A 13,862-nucleotide genomic window follows, 5' to 3' on the forward strand; every position below is an offset into this window, starting at 1 on the left:
CTCGGGTTCAGTTACAGCCAAGGCCTCGCACACACGCGCGTACGTGTACGAGAGAAACGCGCATCGCTCGGCCCCCGACCTCCCACCGTAACCGGGAACTCCCTGAAATTTTCCTCACCCTCGCTTCTACCACGGTTTTTTCTGTCATGGGCGGCCCAAAGAATGTCATGCAGTTGCGTCTCCGGCCCGCCCAGGACGCCCATTTTCTGTCATGATTTTTTGTCATAGAAGTAGGAGCCCACCACATCTATGATGATACCGGGTTTTGTCACAATTATCGTCATAGAAGTGTCATATGTATGACAGAAAAAAAAATTCGTTCGGCCCAAAATGTCATGGATGTGTCTTTTTTTGTAGAGACTACAAGGGGACCCCAAAGTTGCTATCGAAGAAAAGATAATAAAAAACATGCATCAACACCTATGCATAGACTACCCCAATGTCACCGCAGGAATCCGCAAGTTGAGTGCCATAACATATATCAAGTGAATCAAAATAATATCCCATTGTCACCACGAGTATTCATATGCAAGACATATATCATGTGTTCTCAGATCTGAACATTCAGCCCGACAAGACAAAACTTCAAAGGGTAAAGACTCAATTCATCACAACAAGAGTAGAGAGAGGAGAAACATCATATGATCCATCTATGTTAACAAATCCCATGATACATCAAGATCATGACGTCTCAAGATCGCGCGAGAGAGATATTAAACACATAGCTACTGGTACAAACCCTCAGCCCCGAGGGTGGACTACTCCCTCCTCATCATGGTGGCCGCCGGGATGATGAAGATGGCCACCGGTGATGATTCCCCCCTCCGGCAGGGTGCCTAAATGGGTCCCGATTGGTTTTCGGTGGCTATAGAGGCTTGCGGCAGCGGAACTTCAATCTAGGGTCTCCCCGAGGGTTTTTGGAATATTTGGGAATTTATAGGGCAAAGAGAGGGTGCGGGAGGCCACCGAGGTGGGCGCGACCCCTCGGGGCGCGCCTGGGGGCCCAGGCGCACCCTGGTGGGTTGTGCCCCCCTCGGGGCACCCCCAGGTGCTACTCTGGCCCATTGGTAGTCTTCTGGTCCATAAAAAATCCACAAAAAGTTTCGCGATGTTTGGAGAACTTTCATTTCTGCACAAAAAAACAACACCACGGTAGTTCTGCTGAAAACAACGTCGGTCCGGGTTAGTTCCCTGCAAATCATTACCAAACCATATAAAATTATTGTAAACATGGCATGAATACTTCATAAATTATAGATACGTTGGAGACGTATCAGCATCCCCAAGCTTAATTCCTACTCGTCCTCGAGTAGGTAAATGATAAAAGAAATAATTTATGAAGTGTGAATGCTAGCAAAATGCACAAGTTTGATCAATGACAATTTCAATCACTTTTCCTAGCATCATAACAATAATTCTTTCTTATAAAACTTCTCACAACCAAGTAGCAACCTATTCACATGTTAAGGTTCAAACAATGAATTCTCTTGAAACTCAACAACCTATATTCTTATTCACCAAACAATTGCAATTCAACTTATTCAACAGAGTCTAAGTAAGAGCTCCATATACTCAACCATCATATAGTCATCTATGATTGCTAACACTCACCTCATACACTTGAGCAAAACATTTCAACTGGACACATAGAAAGATAGGGGCTTATAATTTCGCCTCCCAACGTATTCACCTCAAGGGTGATGTCAACAATAATAACGCATGCTATCCATATCCAACTGGATATATGTGCCTAGATCTTTCCTCACCACATGATGCTTGCCAAAAGAGAAAATAAAAAGGAATAGAGAGAAAGACTTTGACTCTTGCATAAAAGTAAATACTGAAAAGTAAAAGATAGGCCCTTCGCAGAGGGAAGTAGAGGTTGCCATGCGCTTATTTGTTTGTATGCTCAACCCTTTAGTGCAAAAGAACATCACGTTATATTGCCCCTTCTGATAGCACCCTTTATTATATAGTCTGTTGCTTTTATTCTTTGCCATCACAAGTTCGTACAACACTCAATTTTCTCTTACACTAAATGATCTAACACTTTTAGGAGCAACTTTTATAGCCTTATTGCATCGATGACAACTTACTTGACGGATCTTGCACAATCCTTAGGTAGGTATGGTGGACTCTTGAAGATAAGATTTGGGTTTAAGGGTTTTTTGGATGCACAAATAGTATCTCTACTTGGTGCGGAATTTTGGCTAGCAAAGATGGGGGCAAGCACCACATGTTGAAGGATCTATGACAATATAACTTCTATGTGAATATGAACAAATATAAATCATTACGTTGTCTTCCTTGTCCAACGTCAACAATTTTGGCATATAATACTTTGATGGGTGCTCACAATCACAAAAGATTTCCAGGATAGTGTATTTGCATGTGAAAGTTCTCTTCCTTCTACCAATCATTCATGAATTGCTTGTATGACTAATATTGTGATTGTCAAGCTTCAAAAGATTTCACTTTCTAAACCCAATGTGAAGCTACCACTAGGCATGATATGAACATATAATTTCAACTTCGTGATGTTCAATTCATTCAACAATTTACTTATAGGATATAAGTGAAGCACGAGAGTAAATGACAAACCACTCCAAAAAGATATAAGTGAAGATCAAGCGAGTAGTTATGTAGATGGGTAGCTATTTTGAGGACTCTCTTTTATTTAAAACTTTTGGATCTAAATATTTTATTAAAACAGCAAGCAAAACAAAATAAAATGGCATTCCAAGAATAGCACAACTCATGTGAAGAAGCAAAAACTTAGGCTCAACCGATACTAACTGATAATTGTTGAAGAAGAAAGGTGGGATGCCTACCGGGGCATCCCCAAGCTTAGATGCTCGAGACTCTTTGAATATTAACTTGGGCTGCCTTGGGCATCCCCAAGTTTGAGCTTTTGTGTCTCCTTAATTCCTCTCATATCACGGTTTCCCTAAATCTCAAAAACTTCATCCACACAAAACTTAACAGGAACTCGTGAGATAAGTTAGTATAAATCAATGCAAAACCTTATCATTCTCTAATGTAACAAATTACTAAAATTATTATTCAACATTGCCTACTAAATGCCTCTGCATATTTAATACTCCTATCCTCAAATAGAATCATTAAACATGCAAGCATATGCAAACATAATAGCAATCTGCCAAAATAGTACAGTCTTTAAAGAATGCAAGATTCATCATACTTCCCTAACTCCAAAAATTCTAAAAAAATTATCACACTGTAGAAAATTTATCATAGCTTGCTGTGCAAAAAGTTTCAACCTTTTATCACATTCTGACTTTTCTCGGGAATTTTTGCAACAGTGATAACTTTCTATTTTCAAACAGCAACATATAGACTTGCAAAATAAGCATGGTAAAGGCTGTACTTGACATTTTTATTTAAAAGATGCAAAACATTATTATAAATAACAGCAAACAAATCCTAACAAAATAAAATGACTCTCCAAGCAAAACACATATCATGTGATGAATGAAAATATAGCCTCAAGTGAGGTTGCCAATAATGTTGGAGACGGAAGAGGGGATGTAGTTTCTTGGATCTTCCTTGAATATTACCTTGGGGTGTCTTGGGCATCCCCAAGCTTAGGGTCTTGTCACTCATTATTCTCCTCATATTGACATCTCATCCAAAACTTGAAAACTTCGATCACACAAAACTTAACGGAACTCCGTGAGATAGGTTAGTATGATAAAGAGCAAATCATGTCACTTTGGTACTGTCAAAGACAAGATTCATAATTGTTTCCACACACTGCCTACTGTAGCATAATATTTCAACAATTTATATTCAGCAATATAAGCCATAGAAACTAGCAAACAAGCAAACTATGCATTGAAAATAGAATCTGCCAAAAACAGAACAGTCTGCAGTAATCTGTACTCCAACCATACTTCTGCTACTCCAAAAATTCTTAAAAATTAGGAAAACGTAAAGAATTTGTATATCTATTACCCGTAAAAATTTCAGATTAAAAGCACATTCCAGTGAATTTTAGAAATTACTGGACAGGGCGCAAAAGTTTCTGTTTTTGCACAGAATCAAGTCAACTATCATCCACACTATCCCAAAGGCTTTACTTGGCACTTTATTGAAATAAAAGCAATAAAACATGATTATACAGTAGAATAATCATGTGAACACATAAAAATAGTAGGTAAAAGTGTTGGGTTGTCTCCCAACAAGTACTTTTCTTTAATGCCTTTTAGCTAGGCATGATGAGCTCAATGATGCTCGCATAAAAGATAAAGATTGAAACATAACAAGAGCATCATGAATCATAAGTTCCTCTCTCATAATAATTTTCAGTAGCATCATGAATAGATTCATCCATATAACCATGACATAAAGCATTCTTTTCATGGTCCAAAAGCATAGAAGATTTATTACTCTTTATGGCATACATATCATCATAATCATCATAGATAGCAACATTATTGTCATAGTCAACTGAAACCTCTTCCAAAATAGTGAATGTATCACTAAATAAAGTCATGACCTCTCTAAATCCACTTTCATCAATATTGTAATAAGATTCGACACCCTCAAAAACAATGGGATCACTACTACCTAGATTTTTTTTATTTTTTTGCGGGCAATGTAGAGAGCTTTATTCAAACGAAGGCATTCTCCCGACAATCAGCCAATAAGCTGGTCAGGAGGAAGCCGGGGTTGTCTTCGAGCCAGCTTTCCGTCACATTCAATGTGCAAGCACGCTTGGCACATAGATGCGCTGGAACGTTTGCTGACCTTAATACATGTTGGATTACAAAAAGAGAGAAATCACTAACAAGCTCTCCAATTTCAACTAAGATAGGATCCACAATCGAACGAGAGTTGTGGCGAGTATTCCAGAGATTAACCATCTCCAGGCAGTCCACCTCCATTATCGCATGTGTGTAACCTCGAAGTTTGGTGAAAAGCACACCATCACGCAACGCCATTGCCTCGGCGATAAGAGGATCTGTAATACCACTGTATGGTTTGCACCATGCACCCAGCAGCCTATTATTAGACCTTGCAACTCCACCTGCACCAGCAGTGGTTGTGTCAAATGATATTGCACCATCTGTGTTGATCTTAACTAGCCCCGCTTCAGGTGGTCTCCAGCCATGACCCGGCATGACCAGTGTATGTTGTCGTGGTAACTCAAGAAGTGCAAGAGCCTCCCTAGTCACACGCATGCAAGTTGTCGGATCCGACCCCTCCTCCTCATGCTTTAACTTGTTACGAGAGTGCCAAATAGACCACATAATAGTGATGATCAGTGGTCTGTCCTTGTCCGAGAAGCGAGGATCACACATAATTTCCTTGGCCCATGAAACTGGGTGAAGTTGAGGTAGCCGGAGGTCAAACCAACGCCAAGCCTCATTCTAGAATCGAGCAGCATGAGCACAGTGAATCAAGGCATGCTTGAGGTCTTTGTCCATGATGTGGCAGATTTTGCATCTGCTCAAATCGCTAATATGCCGTGACTGTAGAGTTTGTTCATCCGGGAGTATGCCACGCAAAACCCTCCACCAGAACACTCTCACCTTGGGTACAACATTCAGCTTCCAAAGTGCACTCCACATCTGTTGATCGCTCGTTGAGGTGCCGGTAGCCGTCCCTTCATCTAGAGCTCTGCGCTCTTTTTGATTCACGAGAGCACGGTATGCCGATTTAACAGTGTAGTTGCCTGTCTTCTCAAAAGCCCAAGCTAGAAAATCATCACCTCCACCTTGCCGAATTGGGATATTTAATATAGCATTCGCGTCTGTCAAGATGAAGGTATCTCTTACCAACTGCTGATTCCATGTCCAATTCTCCTGATCAATAAGCTCAGAGACATTTTCTATCACTGTATTTTCTGGTCTCAGCATTGGTTTCATGGTCGTGGTTCCAGGAATCCACATGTCATTCCAAACCGAAATTGATGAACCATCACCCACTCGTTTGATCAGTCCAGCCCGTAGTGCTTCCCTTCCAGCAATTATCGCTCGCCATGTAGCTGATGCAGTTTTTGGGACAACTGCCTGCATGAAGTCCACATCCGGGAAGTAACGGCCCTTCAAAACTTGAGCACATAAGGAGTCCGGCGTGGTTAAAAATCGCCAGCCGTGTTTCCCCAACAGAGCCAAGTTAAACAGGTGCATGTCTCGATATCCCATGCCCCCTTTGCACTTCGGCGTCGCAAGTTTATCCCAAGCGACCTAATGCATTGCTTTCTTGTCCAAAGAGCTACTCCAGAAGAATTTTGCCATTGGTGAAGTAATGCTCTTGCATACTTTTTTGTTTAACAGGAAGGTTGTCATGTTGTATGTTGAAAGTGCTTGAACTACAGACTTCATCAAAGCATCTCTTCCCGCGCATGCCAGCAACCTTTCTGACCATCCTTGCATCTTACCTCGAGCTCTATCTCCAATGTGAGCAAAGGTGCCACTAGTTATACGGCCCACAGCTGTCGGAAGACCAAGATATCTCTCACTAAAAGCCTCGACATAAATGTCTAAGGTAGTTTTCTAAAGCTGCCGCACCGGCTCCGATGTGTTAGTGCTAAAATAAATGGCACTTTTATCTCTATTTATACGCTGACCGGAGGCACTCCCATAAATCTCAAGGATTGCGTTTAATCTTGCTGCACTTTGTTGCGTTGCACTGATGAAAATAAGACTGTCATCGGCGAACAGCAGATGACTCACCCAAGGTGATTTATAGCTGACTCGAATCCCTCTGTCCACAAAGCCTCCATAGTACTTGAGTAGAGAGGAAAATCCTTCTGCACATAACAGAAATAAGTATGGGGATACTGGATCGCCCTGCCGCAATCCTTTAGAAGGAGTGAAATAGGGCAGAAGCTCCCCATTCACCTTCACTGAGAATCTGACCGACGAAACACACTTCATAATTAATCTAACAAAACTGATACTGAAGCCCAATTTTATCATTATGGCCTCCAAATAATGCCACTCGACCCGGTCATAAGCCTTCATCATATCTAGCTTGACCGCACAAGAGAAGTTCTTCCCCTTCTTACGTCTTCTCATAGTATGCACACTTTCATATGCAACTAATACATTATCTGTGATCAAACGATTTGGTACAAACGCACTTTGTTCCTCGATTTGGTACAACTACTACCTAGAGTTGGCACTCTTTCAAACCCACTTTCATCATTGTAATTTAAACCAATAAGGAGGCTAGCCAACTCGCTCTCAAGAAGCTCCCTCGATTGGGCCTTCGTCGGCCGTCGGATGTGGCTTTGTAGCGTGTCTGGGCCGTCGGATCTTCACCTCGCGATCAAACCCGTTTTCACCTCAGAGTCGTTTTACTTGTCCAATGACGAGTGGGCTCACGCAAGGCGCTCATTGGCTGGGTTGGCTGTTTTCGCGTGCGGGAGGTTTCTTGCCCAATCAGCTCGGAGCGCCCGTACCCAATCACCTGCGAGTCTCGCCCCACTCCACCCCAGCCGTCAAACGAACCTTAGCCCCTTTCTCCTTCCCCTCGATCCCAACGAGCCGTCGCACCCCTCTCTCTCTACCTCCCACTGCATCCTTTCCTCGCCCGCTGCCGCCGGCCTTGTCTCTACACCAGCCTCCTCCTCTCCTCTACATCATGTCGTGGTTGATCCCATCGCTGGCCTTCTCCACTGCTTGCCTTCCTCTTCCATGTCGCTGTCAATCCAGATCGGACGTAGGTCATCGTCGTGGGAGAGCAGCGGCAGCGGGGTCTTCATGGTGCGGGTGAGGATGTAGGGGAGGGGTAGGATGCGGACGACAAGGAGAAGGAGGAGGCTGGCGAGGAAGGGAAGCAACAGCGAGGAAGGAGCAGGTGAGCGATCCTAGCAGGGGGAAGGGGCAGGGTGAGACCTCGCTGGCAGGTCGACTTGTCGCGCCACTGTGTCGTCACCTCCTCTGCGCCATTAGAGGCGCCACCTCTGCGTCCACCCCCACTAGGCAAGGAGCTCGAGGTGAACAGGCAGTGTGGGAAGGCGAGAGGAAGCAGGAGCTCGTCCCTCCTCCCATGGCTTCCTTGTGGATCGGAGTATAAGGAGGACAACACGTGCCTGTTGCAGGCGGCTCGAGCAACGCGAACTAGGTGCTCCACTCTTTCTCTCCCTCTCTTACTTTCTTCCTCGCTCATATTTTACTTTGCTAATATATGGATTTTTAAACTTGATGTATTTTACTTTGCTGATATATGGTATCTGACATAGAAGAGAGGAAGAATAATTTTAGCAAAACTGTTTTAGCTAACAGTACAAGAAGAGCAAGGTTCTCTCCATCTCTTACTTTCTTCCTCGCTCATATTTTACTTTGCTAATATATTGATTTTTAAACTTGACGTGTTTTACTTTGCTGATATATGGTATCTGGCATAGAAGAGAGGAAGAATAATTTTAGCAAAACTGTTTTAGCTAAGAGTAGAAGAATACCAAGGTTTACCTACAGATCTTGAATGCACAATTGATGATTTTTTTCGATAGGTTGAAATCTAAATAATAAACATTTTTAAATTGTGTAGTTGGTAAACATTGAAAGCCAAGAAAATTATATAGCTCACTTACAGTGTTGTTTGATCAATTGCTTTGCGACAGGCTCACTGATGGAGTATGCCTAATCTTGGACTGCATTTATTGCCTGGTGTGGGTGTGTTTCTTTTATTCTATTTAGGAGGGTTCTAAGCTATTAAGGGAAACATACAATTTATCAGTTTGAGACTTGCTTTACTATGTGTGCTGCTGCAGGGTGCTTTGGATGGTGGTCTTGATATTCCGCACAGTGACAAGAGATTTGGTGGCTTCGAGACGGATGATAAGCAGTTGGACACTAAGATTCACCGCAAATTCATTTATGAAGATCATGTTGCTGACTGCATGAAGGTGAGTTGGATCCATTGTCCTTGTGGTGTTATTATAATGCCATTTCTTCATTCCCCTGGGCTATCGTTGTTTTATACATGAATTCTTTCTGGAAGATATCCGATCCTGATTCATCCATATAAAGTATCCTAAAATAGTGTACTTTGTTTTATTTCTAAAGCAGGTTACTGAATATTGCTTTAACTTCTGCCCTACCCTTATTTTAGTTAATAGCTGATGAGGAGACTGAGAAGTGCCAATTTCACTTTAGTGGGTACATCAAGAAGGGGATTGCGGCTGATGACATGGAAGCACTGTACAAGAAGGTTCATGCTGCCATTTGTGCTGATCCTACCATGGCAAAATCAACCAAGGAACCTCCGAAGACGCACAAGAGGTAGATATATCTTGCTGTTTATTAAAGTCAGACAGCTTAATTCAACACTTCCATTGGATTGCAAGTTAACGGGACTGTTCGCTGCAAGTATAATCTCAAGAAGCATTGAGGTAGGTACACAACTTGCCATGTATGTGATGTTGCAGCTCAAAATTAAGATGTTGTCAATCCAATAAGAGAAGCCAAGGAGATATTGGCGATCGTGTGGTGCGCGACCTTATACTGGACCATGAAGTTTACCAGTATGTAGTAATGGGTATCAGTGTTTTCTCATACTCATGTAGTCCATTCATTCCTAAACTATATGTTCTTCTTTTGTTAAAACCTTGAAGTATTAAGATGTTAGGGTAAATAAATTCCTTCAGAATCAATAATAGAAAAGTTTTGCTATGCAATAAGATACAGTTGCATGCAAAAAATAATCTTGTCTTATATAGTTATATATCAAAACTATGGATTTGCTATGCACTTCATGTGATCATTATTGTTCACTGTTTTTCTTCGGACTTTGTTCGACACCTACGGCATCGTTGTGTCGGACGTGACGGACGCTGCCAGGTCCACGCCGACATCGTGCTCAGGGAGCCTAGCCTCTTTGTCGTGTTCTCCATCTTGCAGTGCATGATGAACTACATTGTACAGTTCAGCTGTGTTTCCCCTATTTTCTTCTACTATAAGAGTTCTAACGATTTGTACTGTTTGGCTGCAAATTTATGCCGTTTGCATCACCATATGGATAGTCGTAACAAATGAAGAGATTTCAGAGAGTTTCACAATCTGACTTGAGTCACAAGCTATAGGTTAACTTTAATTGAATGGTAGTATGGGAGTAAAAATCTAGAAATGATCTTGTTGATCATATCGATCTTCCTGGTAATCTGCTCACCTATGTTGTATTAGTGGTGTTGGGTTAAAAATCAATAGTGATATTTAAAAAAGCTAAAGGTGATTGTTGTAGTTACCGTGATCCTCCAAGTGAATCATAATAATGATGAGAAAACATACCCAAAAAAACATAAAATGGATTAAAAGGAAACCCACTTTCCAGGATTGTGGTTTGAAGAGAGAATGGATGCAGGCTTTGTCTCAAAGAGATTATCTGACAAGAATGAATTAGTCATCAACAATTGAGATGCAGCGAACCTTCTTACTTGCTCCACCTCCGGACTATGTTATTCTCTTTTTTTCTCCTTCGTTGTTGTGTCGTTCGACTGCATCTTTATTAGTTCAAACTCATGCTTGTTTTAGCTAGGATGAATTTAGGAATGGTTGCCATTTCATGGTACAGCTGAGCTGATGTTGAGTATGTGTTTGTCTGTAGCGGTTCATTTCCTTCCTTTTCTTTCTGCAACATTTCGCTCACTTGCTTATAGAAAGATTCATCACATAGGCCTTTAGCTTGATTTTCCCGCATACCATGAGAACCAGCATGACTTTGGATATATGTTTCTGCAGGTTTCAAAATGTATCCAAGATTGCAGGGAAGTTAATTACACCATCAGTGGAAGCTGGACATAGCCCCTCAGGTAATTTCACTTTGTCCTGGATTAATAACAGATTACTGATCTATTTGTTTAAATGGGGCACGTTATTTACGGAAGTATTTTCTATGCAGAATTGGTTAGCATTAACTCTAGACCTTTTAATATTGACTAGGTAATTTACATGTTGGCAAGGACTTGTTGCTGCAGCCTGGTAATAATTGCTTGGCCAATTTCCCAACCCAAATCCAGAAACCGCTTCATCTTTAGATCTTTACGTGCTTTGATGAAATGCCTGAGTGACTAAGTTCTGCACTTTGTTTTTCTTTGTTTTGCTCACGGATTAACCGATGGCTGCAGGACCCATGGAAGCATTAGGAATTGGTTCATAACGTCTTCTAGTGTACGCGTAGACACAATTCACTTTCCTTTTCTTTTCAAACTTTTTATAGATGATGTGGTTGAGTTACTAAGCCTCTTCTTGCTGTGTCTTCGGCGAGACCGAAGGGTGTGAGCAATTTCACTGAGGCTGATGCAATCTTTGGACCAGTAGTGACGCCGGTGCTTATATATCCCATGACTCGTTCTTTCAGCTCAATATCCATACACTACTTGTTTGTATTCTGTATTCCAGTGCAAATTATGATTGTTGCTAAACACTTCTGCATGTAAGTGCACTACTCTCTGTACTAAAAAAATGTCACTGCACTACCAGAATGCTAGCATGCATTCATTTTTACAATTGTTCATCTTATTTCTTTGTTCGTCACTAAGATTCATCTATGACCACCTCTTTGAGGAGATCAACTAATCTTCTTGTCGCAGTTTTTGTTGAAACATTGATTAGGTGCTCCAAGAATGTATGTGAGCTTGACATTGTATTTAACTTCCTCAAGGTACAATGATTCTCTTTATTTGTTATTTTATTCTAGATTGTCACTATCATAATAAATAAAGTCCAGAATAACATTGGTGTTTTTTTTTATCCTAGCATGTACTCCCTCCGTTCCTAAATATAAGTCTTTTTAGAAATTTCAGTAAGGACTATATACAGATGTATACAGACAAGCATACGCTTTTTTGTAGATTAGTTGCATAGTTTCATATGTTGAACTGCGTTGTTGAGTGTAGTGTGTAGGCTATTTCTAGATTTCTCAGCAGGCGATCAACGCGGCACATGTGGAGGCTTTGAGAGCTATGAGCAGGAGCAGAAGACACATTACTCTTCACGCCACTCTGAGCAGCCGAGATGTTGACTGCTGCATGAATCCTGAGATTGATTTCCACGTTGTAAGGGAAGGGAAGCCTGTTTCAGTTCCTGTATGAAAGGATAAAGAAGAAGGGGCATGCTGTCGTGATAGTTGCTGAATGTTTTGATCAGGAGTTGATTACCCAGACCGATGACCAGAACCGAGAGAGCAGGATGAGTATGTCAACATGATGTTCCTTGATATTGGCCTTCTATAAAGTTTACATGCAAATCTCCTCCATGGTTAAAAAAACAATTTAAACATTTTGTTTCTTTGATGGTTATTCATTTCTCTTACCTTTGTTGTATCAAAATAATTGTATTTTTGTTGATGGCCGCTTGGGCTCATTTTCTAGGAGAATGAGATGTGGGATAAACTAATCTAAAATGTTTGGTTCCCTTCAAACAATTTATTAGCTAACTAATTTCTGCTGTTGCTGCACATGATACAATTGTACCCTGTTGTTGCCATCTTGCCTTTTATGTGAGCTTAAACACACAATCAATTAAACATTTACTAAGTTCTTACCGTATGTATTTGCTCAAACACAGTTATTGAAAAAATGCAAATATTTTTAGTGAGTACTACATGATTTTAAATGGGACTCGAAGCCATTTGGCGCAGCGGGTCATGTTATACAAATATAATTTTTTGGTGCAACGGGTTATTCATTTTTGTTCAAACTGGGATTTCGCAACGTCATAACATATTTTTAATGTAGCATAATTTAACACTTGGGCTTTCTGACTACAAATATCGAGTATATTCTTGCAAAATGTAACTATTTTCATCGATAACATGGTTTTAGTGGGTCTCTGCGCCATTTGGCGCAACGAGTCAACTAGTCATTTGATACGTAGTATCTATAATTTTTGATTGTTCCATTCCAATATTATTCATCTTTCATATACTTTTGGCAACTTTTTATACTATTTTTGGGACTAACATATTGATCCACTGCCCAGTGTCAGTTCCTGTTTGTTGCATGTTTTATGTTTCACAAAAACCCCATATCAAACGGAGTCCAAACGGGATAAAACCGGACGGCGAATATTTTTAGAATATTTATGATTTTCGGGAAGAAGAATCAACGCGAGACGCTGCCCGAGGGGGCCACGAGGCAGGGGGGTGGGCGCATCCCTGACCCTCGTGGGCACCCCGTAAGGTGGTTGTTGCTCTTATTTTGCCGCAAGAAAGCTAATTTCCGGAAAAAAATCGTGGCGAAGGTTTCAATCCAATCGGAGTTACGGATCTCCGGATATATAAGAAATGGTGAAAGGGCAGAATCAGAGAACGCAGAAACAGAGAGAGACAGAGAGACAGATCCGATCTCGAAGGGGCTCTCGCCCCTCCAACGCCATGGAGACCATGGACCAGAGGGGAAACCCTTCTCCCATCTAGGGAGAAGGTCAAGGAAGAAGAAGAAGAAGGGGGCCTCTCTCCCCCTCGCTTCCGGTGGCGCCAGAACGCCGCCGGGGCCATCATCATCACCGCGATCTACACCAACACCTCAGTCGTCTTCACAACATCTCCATCACCTTCCCCCATCTATATTCAGCGGTCCACTCTCCTGCAACCCGTTGTACCCACTACTTGAACATGGTGCTTTATGCTTCATATTATTATCCAATGATGTGTTGCCATCCTATAATGTCTGAGTAGATTTTAGTTGTCCTATCGGTAATTGGTGAATTGCTATGATTGGTTTAATTTGCTTGTTGTTATGTTGCTTCCCTATGGTACTCTTCGTGTCATGCAAGCATGAGGGATCCCCGCTGTAGGGTTTGCAATATGTTCATGGTTTGCTTATTGTCTGCGTTGATTGAAACACAAACACGGATAAGTGGGTCATGGCGTATGTGAATAAAGAGGAC

General features: G+C 41.5%; 1 protein-coding gene across 1 annotated transcript; it reads left to right on the plus strand.

The window, feature by feature from the left end:
• The first annotated feature begins 6,168 nt into the window (after window positions 1-6,168).
• On the plus strand, window positions 6,169-12,189 carry LOC123158028 (uncharacterized). Its single transcript, XM_044576173.1, has 9 exons — window positions 6,169-6,196; window positions 6,303-6,425; window positions 7,836-8,097; window positions 8,597-8,648; window positions 8,747-8,881; window positions 9,088-9,257; window positions 9,404-9,499; window positions 10,713-10,783; window positions 10,914-12,189. Exons 1-9 carry the CDS (start codon window positions 6,169-6,171, stop codon window positions 11,006-11,008), a joined length of 1,032 nt encoding a protein of 343 aa, XP_044432108.1. The 3' UTR covers window positions 11,009-12,189.
• Window positions 12,190-13,862: the final 1,673 nt, after the last annotated feature.

The sequence above is a fragment of the Triticum aestivum genome, chromosome 7B, assembly GCF_018294505.1.
Source record: "Triticum aestivum cultivar Chinese Spring chromosome 7B, IWGSC CS RefSeq v2.1, whole genome shotgun sequence".
NCBI lineage: Eukaryota > Viridiplantae > Streptophyta > Magnoliopsida > Poales > Poaceae > Triticum > Triticum aestivum.